At 38.4% G+C, this 11,810-nt stretch overlaps 3 protein-coding genes across 4 annotated transcripts in view; 2 read left to right on the plus strand and 1 right to left on the minus strand.

Annotated features, from left to right (window-relative positions):
* The window catches only part of LOC131307725 (uncharacterized), a 74,929-nt gene extending 71,523 nt beyond the window's left edge, over window positions 1-3,406 (plus strand). For both annotated transcript variants that reach the window (XM_058334376.1, XM_058334377.1), the window contains exon 5: window positions 3,081-3,406. In XM_058334376.1, the coding sequence (XP_058190359.1) occupies window positions 3,081-3,353 (273 nt within the window). In that variant the 3' untranslated portion in view covers window positions 3,354-3,406. The remainder of the gene's footprint in view (window positions 1-3,080) is intronic.
* The window catches only part of LOC131307727 (uncharacterized), a 62,255-nt gene that overhangs the window by 10,181 nt on the left and 40,264 nt on the right, over window positions 1-11,810 (plus strand). The gene's annotated exons all lie outside the window — the stretch shown is intronic.
* Window positions 5,967-9,844, minus strand: LOC131306901 (syntaxin-22-like). The gene is made up of 7 exons (XM_058333330.1): window positions 9,820-9,844; window positions 8,953-9,062; window positions 8,602-8,741; window positions 8,305-8,379; window positions 7,332-7,489; window positions 7,146-7,246; window positions 5,967-6,250 (listed from the first exon to the last, which is right to left on the minus strand). Exons 1-7 carry the CDS (start codon window positions 9,842-9,844, stop codon window positions 6,164-6,166), a joined length of 696 nt encoding a protein of 231 aa, XP_058189313.1. The 3' UTR covers window positions 5,967-6,163.

Consider the following 11,810-nt stretch of genomic DNA (forward strand, 5'->3'; position numbering starts at 1 on the left):
TATTAACTATTATCACAAAGAAGTGGACAATTTGCAACACTATTTAGGGCTTGTTGATTCAAATTGCAACTGTTATTGAATCACACAAATTGGTAGGAAAGGTAGTTTCTTTTCTTTTTCCCACCTTCTTTATCCTCATGCAACTCTTTCAAGAGCTGCTGATCTTGAGAAATATCGGTTGTAGCAATTCCAACACCCTTTAAATTTTAAAGTCCGTTTGATACATTCACAAAACATTGCCATAACATAGTGATCCCTTCTCTGCTCTGCAATTTTGCTTTACCAAAGGCGTGAGACAACAAAATCTTCATAATCATCCTTTTACTTCTTTCTTCTTTCTTCTTTCTTTCCCTTTTATATGCATCTGTAGTTCGTCGATTGGCCTGGTGTCAAACTAGTGCTGCTTTTCAGTTCGCTCCCAATAGCAAGATAGGCATCTTTCAGACCTACAAAACTTGTAACTGCGTAGTTTATTTTTCCTTTCTATAGAATATGGGGTCTCACTTAGACCTGGATAACAGGTCGGGTCGGGTCAGCCGGGTTCGTGTCACAAATCACCCAACCCGAACTCGACCCATTTAGAAATGGTCAATCCTAACCTGTTAACTTTGTGTTCGGTTCGTGTCGTGTTATCGTGTTTCGTGTCCGTTACCCAGGTCTACTATATATTTTATACTAATTTTTATTTTTTTCCTTATTTCTACATATATATATATATATATATATATAATAATCTATTATATATATGTTTGTGTTCAGGTTGTGTCGTGTTAATGGGTGACACAGATAAGTAATCGAGTTGGTCGTGTCAGTTTTTGTCTCGCCTGTTCAACCAAAACCCGACCTATTTAGAATTCGTATTCTTGAGTCGTGTCATTTTCATGTTTCGTGTCAGAAATGGTCAACCCTAACCCGCTAACTTCATGTCCGGTTTGTTTCGAATTATCGTATTTCATGTCCATCACCCAGCTCTAGTCTCACTGTGAGAGCCAGTTTTGCTTATCCTTTTTATCAGCAATCTGTCAAGTGTAATAGCAATTGGCACTCAGAATCGTGAAGAGTGATGATAAAGTTGAATCATGAAACTTCCTACGAGTTAGTGTACGTGTATGGTGGATGATTATGAGGAGAGATTAACTTTTTTACAGAGGATCCTAAAAAACCTGTTTTGCGGACACCAATGACACGCTGCCACGTCATCAATTATGGACCCAAGCAAAGTTCCACCCCCGACCTTCTCTCTTACCCAATCTCATCGATCTGTCTCCCCCACTCCTCAACTGCGACTCCCTTCCCCGACGAATTCACCTGCAACTCCGGTGAACGCATCTCCGGCAAGCCCATCTCTTTAATCAGCAATTTTGAAAAGCACAAAAAAAATGTTGAAACAAATACAAGCAAGTAACGTAAGAACAAAACTAACGTGATTCAAAGTATGTGAATGAGCCAATTTGAATTAGGAGTGACTGAATTGGTTCGATCACTTGGTGATTGAGTTGTATGCTTAATCTAGAGAGAGGAAATAAACGGGGGTGAGAGAGAGAAGTTAGGGCTAGATTTTGAAATTTTTACTTCGAATTTGTTTGTCTTTCTTTGCTTTGATTAAGAAATTACGGCTCGAAGTCAGAAGTCAAATTACAATGGAGTTGGGGTTCGAAATTGATTAGTTTGTTGGATGAGATCTCTTGTTGTATTCATAACATTTTCTTTTCTTTTCTTTCCAAACAACCCAATTCAAGCCCATCTCTCTTTCCTCCCACCTGTTTGAAAACACAGAGAGAAAGAGAGAGAGAGGCACAGAGAGATGGTGTTGCCGAAGATGGGCTCGTCAAAGCGGGAAGGGGAGGACAGCTGGATGTTCGTAGGAGTTTTGGGGGAGAGAGAATGGAAGAGTGATCAGATGCGGGCGGGTAGAGGGTGGAACTTTACTTGGGTCCATAAATTGATGATGTGGCAGCGTGTCATTGGTGTCCGCAAAATAGGTTTTTTAGGATCCTCCGTAAAAAAGTTAAACTATTATGAGAATCATGGAGACCAATTATAATTCCAATACATTTTAAACCTTACCTATTCTTATAAGAGTTGTTTTTCTTCTCTTTGTTAAAGCATCCAACTCAAACTAATTGGCAATGAGGAGAGAGGCCGCTCGGGCCTCATATACTAGTTTTTTAAATGATAATTAATCCATTGGCAACGGGGACACACGAGGGACGCGGTGGGGACATGGGTGGAACACGTATGGGGACACGGCAGGGGTTAAATATTCAATCTTTTAAAATTTGTGTAAGTACATTACTTCAAATATTTTAGGTTAAAAGTGTAATATGATGTACTCCCTCCGTCCCATTTTCTTGTCCCATGATGCCATCTTTTGTTATCCCAAAATATTTGTCCATTTAGACTTTTCAATGGGTATCATTGGATTAATTTTCTATTTTGCCATTCCCCTCAAATCACAATCAAATTGTAGAGTTGTACGGCTGGAAAGTTCCAGAACAATAAGAAAGCTTTTGCTTGTGAATTCTGAGTAAAATACTTGGAATCTTTTGCCGCCAAAATTTTGAAAACATTCTTTTGACTTTGTATGAGATGACAAATCTGGGATATTTTAGGAAATTGAAGTACTTTTAATTTGTAATAATGATATTTCTTAAATGGTTAGAACCCCAAAAAAATCCAAACATTACAGAATAGAGGGAGTATATATGATGCTTGTTTATGTATATTGAAGCTTCATGCTTATACTTTTATACATCTAACTATATTTCCATTGGTATAAAATAAATATCTATAATTATTTTCTTTCCGTGTCCCCTGTCATGTCTGTGTCCCCATTTTTTAAGAAATCTCGTGTCTGTGTCCATATCTGTGCTACATAGATGTCTTCTAATTATGTGAAGTACTCATTTACAGGTGCTAAAGAATGTATCCAGTTCGGATTGTTTAGGCACGCTTTTTTACCCAAGGGAAATATTATATGTGTATTCAGCAATCTGCATATTCAGCCTCGTTATTTTGGTCTTGGATTTGGGGTTTGTAATTGCTTTTAAGATTCCTCTCTTTCTTTTTTCTTTTTGCAGCCTTTAGGAGAACATGGATTTGCAACCGTTGAATTCAGCAGAGCTGATCTATTCCTATGCTGCAACATTGACGAGAAATCCCATGATGACAATTGCTTATTTATGGTGACGGGTAGTAGTGATGAATCCCAAAGTGTTGTGTGGGAAATTCCTTGTGGAATTACAGAACACTCTAGAGTTGTCTCTATTGTTACCTTTGTTTCAGCTGTTGTAGTAGCTTTCCTAATTGTCTTGACATCCATTTATTATCTACATAATCAGAAATCACAGTGATCTGAAACAATCTATACTAATACCCATTTTTACGGAAATTCTTACATGTCGGAGCCGGAGCCAGAGCCAGAACTAGTGCTGGAGCTCTGCTGCTTGTCCAATTGATGTATCAGCCATTTACTTTGTCTTGATTTCAGTTATTCAGATGTCATGGCGGCCTGAGAGATATGGGGTTCAATTTGGCAGGATGGCTTAACATGTTTGTGGGTTCCCCGCTCGGCGCGCCCTCGAAGAGTCACCACCAAGATTTTTGAGATGGATATTCGAGAAACCGAGAACTCGTTTGAAACAATTATTCTAGGACCATACCCAAACACACACCCAAATACACACCCACACACACAAGTGTGTGGGCCCCACACACACTGCACACTCTAGTGTGTGTGTGGGTGTGTGTTTTGGGTGTGGAGGTAGAATTACTCCGTTTGAAAAAAACTTTTGATCTAGCGAAAATGTTGAGACTCTGGGTTTCGGAGCCACGTTACAAACGGGGAAGGTTTTGTTGAAAAAACACCCCATTTGCCCGGTAAAATCGGTCTCTACTAAACACTTTTAAAGAGAAAAAATTTCGCACATCTTTTTTGGAAACGGAACTTTTTCAGTAAACAACTACAAAGGAAAGGGTCATGGGAAAATATATCACATTGGCGTGCACGTGGTGCTACCGGTATAGAAATGTTAAGAGTATGATGTTATGAGATGAAATAACTATCCGATAAACTGTCTAGATCAGAACCATCCTCACACGGTTTATCATAATGCCGCGCACGGTCTTATGGTATGCCGTGTGGTCTACCTGCTTTGCCATTAGATTATCATCAATACCCAGAACAGCGCGCGGTGTGTTATATATCCCATGCGTTATTCCTTAAAGATATTAGAAGATGCACAACCACTGATCCGTCTTGGAATAGTACCATCTCTTCAAGCCATGAACATAAAATAATTTTCAGTGCATTTAATCACACTGGATGATCAAGAAAACTCTTTTGGACATAGAACGTGGCTTGTAGATATGGTTTTATTCGGAAAAGTATTGATAACAATATTTTAACAATACAAACAGGCTTGATGAAAGATAGCCATGATCTAGACTGTTTAAACAAACAAACAATAACTAATAAAAAAACCGTGCGCCTAAACATACTACGTCGTGCGACGCATCACAATGTCGCACGACGTGGTATGTCCAGTACAGTGACTATTTTTGTTTTTGAAAATAATTTTTAAGTCAGTTCTTAACCAAAATAGGTTAAACCTGACTATAGGAAAGTTCCCTCAGGGGCTAGGACAGGGCCTAACCCAAGGAAACTTAGTTTTTACCTTTGATCTTGAGCTTGAACGAGGACGGATGACGGTGGATGAGTGTGGCAAGAGCGGGTAAGAAAGAATGAGTGTGGGTGTGAATGGTTGTTGGGTGTTTTGGTTGGTAAGGTCTCAAAGTGAATAAAAAACTAACTTTGATGATGAGGAGAAAAATGGGACACCTTGAGAAAGAAAGTGCCTAGAGAATGTATTTTTTTTCGGGAACAACACCTCTCAAGGACTTGGAAATAGAAAATGGATGTAAAAGCAAGAAGAGAGAGAAATGTTAGGAGATCAGGGGGGCCCTTTTCTCTTGAGTGGAGGGGTGTATTTATAGGCAGGAGCCAAGAATTTTGAATTCAAATGAGGGAGGTGTTTTCTGAGCAAGCTAGAAGTGTTTTTTCAGCCAAGCCAATCTGCAGTTGTGGCTCAAACAGACATGGCCAATAGCTTACTGAGTCAGTCAGAACTTTTCCACAAAATGCCATGCAGTTAACCTCATCACTGCGTGCAGCATAATAAGTTTTATTACGCTACGCAGTGTAAAAGTGTTCCGTGCGGTATTCTAGGTTTAGTCCAGAGCTTTTTGGGCTTATCTGGGTTTTTAGATTCTTTGAGCTTTTGGTTTGTCTAGGCTTTTGGGCTAAGGAAGTCCTTTATTCAAGCTCTCAAAGGAATTGTTTCCTTTATTTCATCATCGGGATGTTTAAAGAACCTCCGAGGTCCGGATTGGGGTGTCTACAATGTTTTTTTAACACATTCTGCAGTATGAGTTTACATTTGTACCATTGACACATTTAACGATATACTTCTACTGTAAGAGGTCTTCTTCTTCATTTTATTATTATTATTATATTTCCCTAAAATTTTTTCCCTTCCATGTTAATTGCATTTCGCATGTTTTTGCTTCTAACTGCAGTTAATTAGAGAAGTTGAATTTTCATTGCTTCAACCTCAAGGCGCAGAAACAAATGTAGTGTTAACGATTGGATACAGCTTGACATATCAACCTCTATTTATTCTGGTTTTGCTGATATTTTCTGAGAAGCCCTCCGAAAAGTGCCGAGCGGCGGCTAGACATTGTTTATATATCCCAACTTTTAGGTGGGCAGGTGGAAAAATGATTTTCAAAATTTCAAAAAGGTTTAATTAACATCAAACACATTATTAAGGGGAAAAACACCCAATAAGCAAGAAACACCACCAAAGAATTAGAAGTTTTTATTGACGAGATATAACAAGCTGTGGCACACCCTCAAATCAACCAATTTATAGGAGAAAACAAACCCCCCCCCCCCCCCCCCCCCGCCCCATGCCCAAACTGAATAAAAACTGCACTATGATGCCAAGATACAGTAATGCTTTGGTTGATACTGAGACTCAAGAAGATCAACACATAAGTCCACAAAGATGTTCTGGTGAGAGTCACGAGACAAAGCCATAGAAGAGACTAGCTAGGCGGTACCGTCTCATTGCTGGGAAGACTCCGATACCACTAGTATCATCTAACTCACACAGGGTTCTGATCGAGCACCAAGGACTATGACTACGATGAGAAGTATGATGCCGAATATCACCAATAGCAAGCAGGCCTGTGTTGAAGAAAGAACATTAACAAATGATGCATGAAAATAATTACTCCATGAAAACAAATATTCGAGATGAAGTTGAGAGAACATGTGTAAACGCATTTTCTAATTGGTAACTTAGCTCTATCAATACACAATTGTACTAAATATTGACTGAAGTCAGTGAGCTATGAAGACTTGTGATTCACCCAACAATCTCCTCAATGGTTACAATGACCCAATAGTAAAGTCAATGAGTAGCAAAAAGAACGCTTACCCATCTGGTCATCAAAATACAAAATCTTTGAGAGATTGACATGGTTTTCGGAAAATATAGCCCAGCCATAGCAATACCAAACGAAGCAACAGGGTGGGAAATGTCCATTTAGCCTTTTTGAATATATTTTGGGTCAATTGAGCAATTTCTAAGGAGAACATTTGAGGCAACAACTCCTCGCATAGTACAAAGGGCTATGACCCCTTGATGAAACGGATAAAACACCGGCTGACAGAACGGAACTGGAAGTGCAACCATGATGTTGAAAGTTTTGTGCTCCAATACAGCGGCACAATCCTTTAAACAAGCTTTGATGTAGATAAGAACAAGCTAGAAGTTACAAGTTAGTGGGCAAAGTCCAAGACAAGACTTGTCTGACAAATTCCAGAAGGAGGTGGTGACAGTGAAACCGCTTTAAATTTTGGATAGGGTCTGCTGATAGGTTTCCAGTTGAGCGGGTTCTCGGTAATCCTCGTCATACTTGAGAGGGAGTTAGTGAAATCAACCCTAAACCTAACATGATAATATGGGCCAATTGACAAGACTACTCAAGAAGGTCCTTCAAATGGAAAGCCTGTAAGATTGTGCCACCCACATAGTCCAAATTTTAAGCAAACCAAATTTACATCTTCTTAACATTACCAGCGATGAATTTGATCTCTGCGTCTTTGCTGCTTTTGCAAGGTGAGACTTTCCTTGAGCAGTCGCAGCATGAGCACCCTCAATGTTGGAGCCAATATCATCTGAAAAGACAGATTTTCATCATAATTAACAACATGAACCAAAAGAGCTAAAATGCAAACAAACAGTGGACAGGTCATGACTTACCAATCATAGTTCCTTGCTCATGGACCAGCACAGCAAGGTCTTTAAAAATCTCATTTACCTCCCCAATTTGATGTTGGATTTCTTGGATTCCCTGCTCTCTTTCTTCAATGATAGCCTCATTGAAGGTAATCTCATTATCCAACAGTACCACCTCTTGTCTGTATCACAAATTAATTCGATTGAGGGGACCAAATTTCACGAGGATTTTATCAAAAAATGTTGTACTTCATGACAATAAGAAACAAAGGTTTCCCTAAAAGTTTCGGGAAACTGCTTATGTTGAGGACTTTTCTATTAAATCTGAAGCCTCAAGTGACGAAACCGATTGAAATTATTGTAAGCTCAGGTAACAATAACAGATCAAACTCAAGGGACTTACTAAGTATTAGTATATAACATACTTCTTTTTATTTAGTCTTTTGGATTCCGTTTTTCCTAATAGAGGAAGTTAGAGTTTATTTTTAAACATATACACTAACACTGCACACCCATCCTCAAAATCTCCCTCCCTAAAAAATAAAGGAAAACACTCGTACAATCGCACAGTGAGATAGATGAATAGGAGAAGACAAGCGAATCAACACTAAGGTATTTAAAACACAACTCCTCTGTCCCCATTTGTTGGTCCCTTTTGGGGATTCCAATATATTAAAGGTACATCACCACTGCACTTTTCACTGTTTGATTTTCTTTTTTTATCCTAGAGTCTTTTAGGAACATCATCATTGTCTTTTCTTGTTGCTCTTAATTAATTTGAAAAGGAAAAGGTAAATGAGTAAACTCGTCAATTTTGCCCATTTACTTTTGAAGAAGGACAATCTTTTGGGGACAATAAAAAGTGCCACAAGGGACCAAAAATAGGGAGGGGGGAGCATTAGTTCAGCAAGCAAACACAAGTATCTAAATCCACAAGCATATGCATCTTGAGATATACTCGGATCCATAAATGGAGAGAAAAATTAATGTAACTCACCTTCTGGATTCAATAAGAAGAGCACGTTGTTCTTGATTCTTGACTGAACTTATGTCAACCTTACTGGCTGTATAGCTATTAACATAACCAAATCATAACCATAGGCAACATGGCCAAAAGGAAGTTATCTTACAAAATACAAGTAGTATTGCTTTCTGTCCGGATAGAAGATAAAATAATCGCATTTTGATGGTCATGTAAATAAACATCAAAATATTAGTTTGTGCATAGATTCAATAAATGAAGTTTTAAACTTAACCATGTAAATGCAAACCTCCAGGTTCTTACAATAACTACCTTGAAGGAAGAACTGCTTTAGGTACAAAATGACTATATGTTGTCTCTCTTTCAGCTGTAAGACACTGAGCCTTCTGGAATTCTTTCAGAACTGCTTGGAAATCTTTAGCAAGTTTAGCATCCGTAATCTTCTTGTTGGCCTGCAATTAAAGGATCGCACTCAGAAACCACACTACGACCTTTATAGTTTACGTAATCTTCTTGAGCCTGAGTTTGAACTTTGAAGGCTCAAGAAAGTCAAATTATAGTTTACACTTCAAAGAAACCACGCTACGACCTTTATGAACAAAATGTGAGTATTGGAAAGCAAGATATGAGAGAGAGAGAGAGAGAGCTACAAAACAAACTTACACCAACTTCAACATGATGATCTATTTCACTAGCTTGCTTAAGTTTAGCTGAGGTGTCCTTCACCAACTGCCCAATATGTAACCTCGTCTTGTGCCTGCCAGTTAAGCAAACAAAGAATGAATATCACCCAAGTAATAAAGTCCAAATGCGAGAAGCATCTGATAGTTTAAAACAAGGACAAGAATGAGTTCGGAAGGGATTATGGCTTATCGTTCTCAACCACCTTCTGCTGACATTTACGGACCTTTTGGCAGGGTGTGATGGCGTGAGTGATAAAAGTTAGTCAATCAGACAAAGCTACTCCCTCTGTCCCGTAATGTTTGTCCGGTCCGCAAAACGAGAACGTAAAAATAATACTTTTTTTGCAAGAAAAGTTTAAATTTTTTTCAACAATTCACTAGATATTGATGAGTTTTTAAATTTACGGAAAAAATTTGAATTTTTTCTTGAAAGAAATGCATTGTTTATGAGTCCTTGTTTTGCGGACCGGATAAACAATTGGGGACGAAGTTATAAGGAAACCCTTGGCGTATTAAGGCTAGCTAGATTGACGTACTTGAAGTTGGAGGCTTAATCTACAATATAGCCCATAGTAGGGATGGCAATCTCGGCCGACCCGTTCGAACCCACCCCGTTCCCCGCCCCGAAAATCCCCGAACTTTGGGGATTCGTTTGGGGATTGGGTAGGGTATGGGGAATTTTTTTTTTTAAATTCAGGGATCGGGTAGGAGATGGGGATGGGTCTGTCCCCGCCCCGAACCCTACCCGTCCCCGTTCCCCGTTCATTACCCGCCCCGTCCCGTCTCCGAATCCTCGAAATATATATATATTTATGGGGAAATTACAGTAAGCCCCCTCCAACTATACCTCGGTAATGAGTTGCCCCCTTCATCGTTTAACTCGGACACTTAACCCCCTTCATCGTTTATCGCGTGACACTTAAGCACCGTCCGTTAGTGAGTCGTTATGAATTTAATGAAAGAAGGTCATGTGAGCAGTACATGACCTTATTAATGACAGGTCATGCCCTTATAAATACATAAGTGTTCCAAATTTCAATCCGTTTAAACAGGGGAAAAGATTTTAGTTTTCTGATCATTTTATCCTAAATGGTCATAATTAAATTTTGACTCTAGGACTCTTGTTGACTAGTCCTAAGAAAGTCGTAGAATCAAATATCTCTTAGGGCTAATCAATGAAAGCTATAAAGTCAAAATTTAATTATGACCATTTAGGATAAAATGATCAAAAAACTAAAATCTTTTCACCGGTTCAAACGGATTGAAATTTGGAACACTTAATTTTTCAACCTCTTTATACTGTTTATATATTAAAAAATATGCTTAAAAAATTAAGTGTTCCAAATTTCAATCAGTTTGAACCGGTGGAAAGATTTTAGTTTTCTGATCATTTTAATCTACATGGTCATAATTGTATTTTGGCTCTAGGGCTCTCGTTGATTAGCCCAAAAAAAGTCGTAGAATCAAATATCTCTTAGGGCTAATCAACGAGAGCCATAGAGTCAAAATTTAATTATGACCATCTAGGATAAAATGATCATAAAACTAAAATCTTTCAAACGGATTGAAATTTGGAACACTTAATTTTTTAACCATATTTTTTAATATATAAACTGTCTAAAGAGGTTGAAAAATTAAGTGTTCCAAATTTCAATCCGTTTGAACCGGTGGAAAGATTTTAGTTTTTTGATCATTTTATCCTAAATGGTCATAATTAAATTTTGACTTTATGGCTCTCGTTGAATAGCCATAAGAGATATTTGATTCTACGACTTTCTTAGGACTAGTCAACCAGAGTCCTAGAGTCAAAATTTAATTATGACCATTTAGGATAAAATGATCAGAAAACTAAAATCTTTCCCCCGGTTCAAACGGATTGAAATATGGAACACTTATGTATTTATAAGGGCATGACCTGTCATTAATACGGTCATGTACTGCTCACATGACCTTCTTTCGTTAAATTCATAACGGCTCACTAACGGTCGGTGCTTAAGTGTCACGCGATAAACGATGAAAGGGGTTAAGTGTCCGAGTTAAACGATGAAAGGGGCAACTCGTTACCGAGGTATAGTTAAAGAGGGCTTACTGTAATTTCCCCTATATTTATATATAAAAAGTGATAAATATGGCCTTTCCTAATACCTTACTTTATTTTATTTTGTTTGTTTTTCTAATTCTGTTTGTGGAGCTTTGTTGGCTTCTAACTTCTTAGCCAACCAACAACCGTTACTAGTACTGTTTCCTCAGCCCTTTTCCCTCGAAAAAAAATACAAAACAATCCAAGTCCTTTCGGCTTTCACATGCTAGTATATGCTGTTAGGTGCTGAAATTGTGAAACACGGGTGCCCAAATTCCGAATCCCCGTTTTGGATCCCCGTTCCCCGTTTGGGTCGGGGATGGAGGAAAAAAATAAATCCCCATTGGGGATCGGGTCGGGGATGGGGATCGGGTAGGGGGTGGAGGTAGTACCCCCGTCCTCGACCCGTCCCCATTGCCATCCCTAGCCCATAGTAATTTCTGATTTCAGCTAAAACAGCAAGCACTTACAAGAGAACTACATATATAATATCAACAAACTTACCAAAACTATATATTGTTCAGAAAAATTCCTCAAATCAAACTACAGTGCCCATCTGACCTATCAAAATTTTCAACCTGGGATGATTTCTTGTTTAAATTTTTAAAAAATTGCAAATACCAAGAAATACTATACAAGATTCCAAGTATTAGATGACTTCAGAAAATCTTGCCAAAAAAAAAACCTATCGAGAGTTAGGTGAAGATTTTATGGTAGTGGGTTAATAACCTAGAAGCTAATGGTCAAGATTTGAAAAC

Source organism: Rhododendron vialii, chromosome 11a, assembly GCF_030253575.1.
Source record: "Rhododendron vialii isolate Sample 1 chromosome 11a, ASM3025357v1".
NCBI classification, from domain to species: Eukaryota; Viridiplantae; Streptophyta; class Magnoliopsida; order Ericales; family Ericaceae; genus Rhododendron; species Rhododendron vialii.

Excerpts from the sequence above, each read along its gene's own strand:
- LOC131306901 (XM_058333330.1), bottom strand. The coding sequence starts at position 9,844 with ATGAAGGGGGCAACTCATTACCGAG. Across the intron at positions 9,063-9,819 it reads GGGGGCAACTCATTACCGAG|TTTGCTTAACTGGCAGGCAC; the intron begins GTATAGTTGGAG and ends ATTCATTCTTTG. Across the intron at positions 8,742-8,952 it reads ATCATCATGTTGAAGTTGGT|GCCAACAAGAAGATTACGGA; the intron begins GTAAGTTTGTTT and ends CTTTAATTGCAG.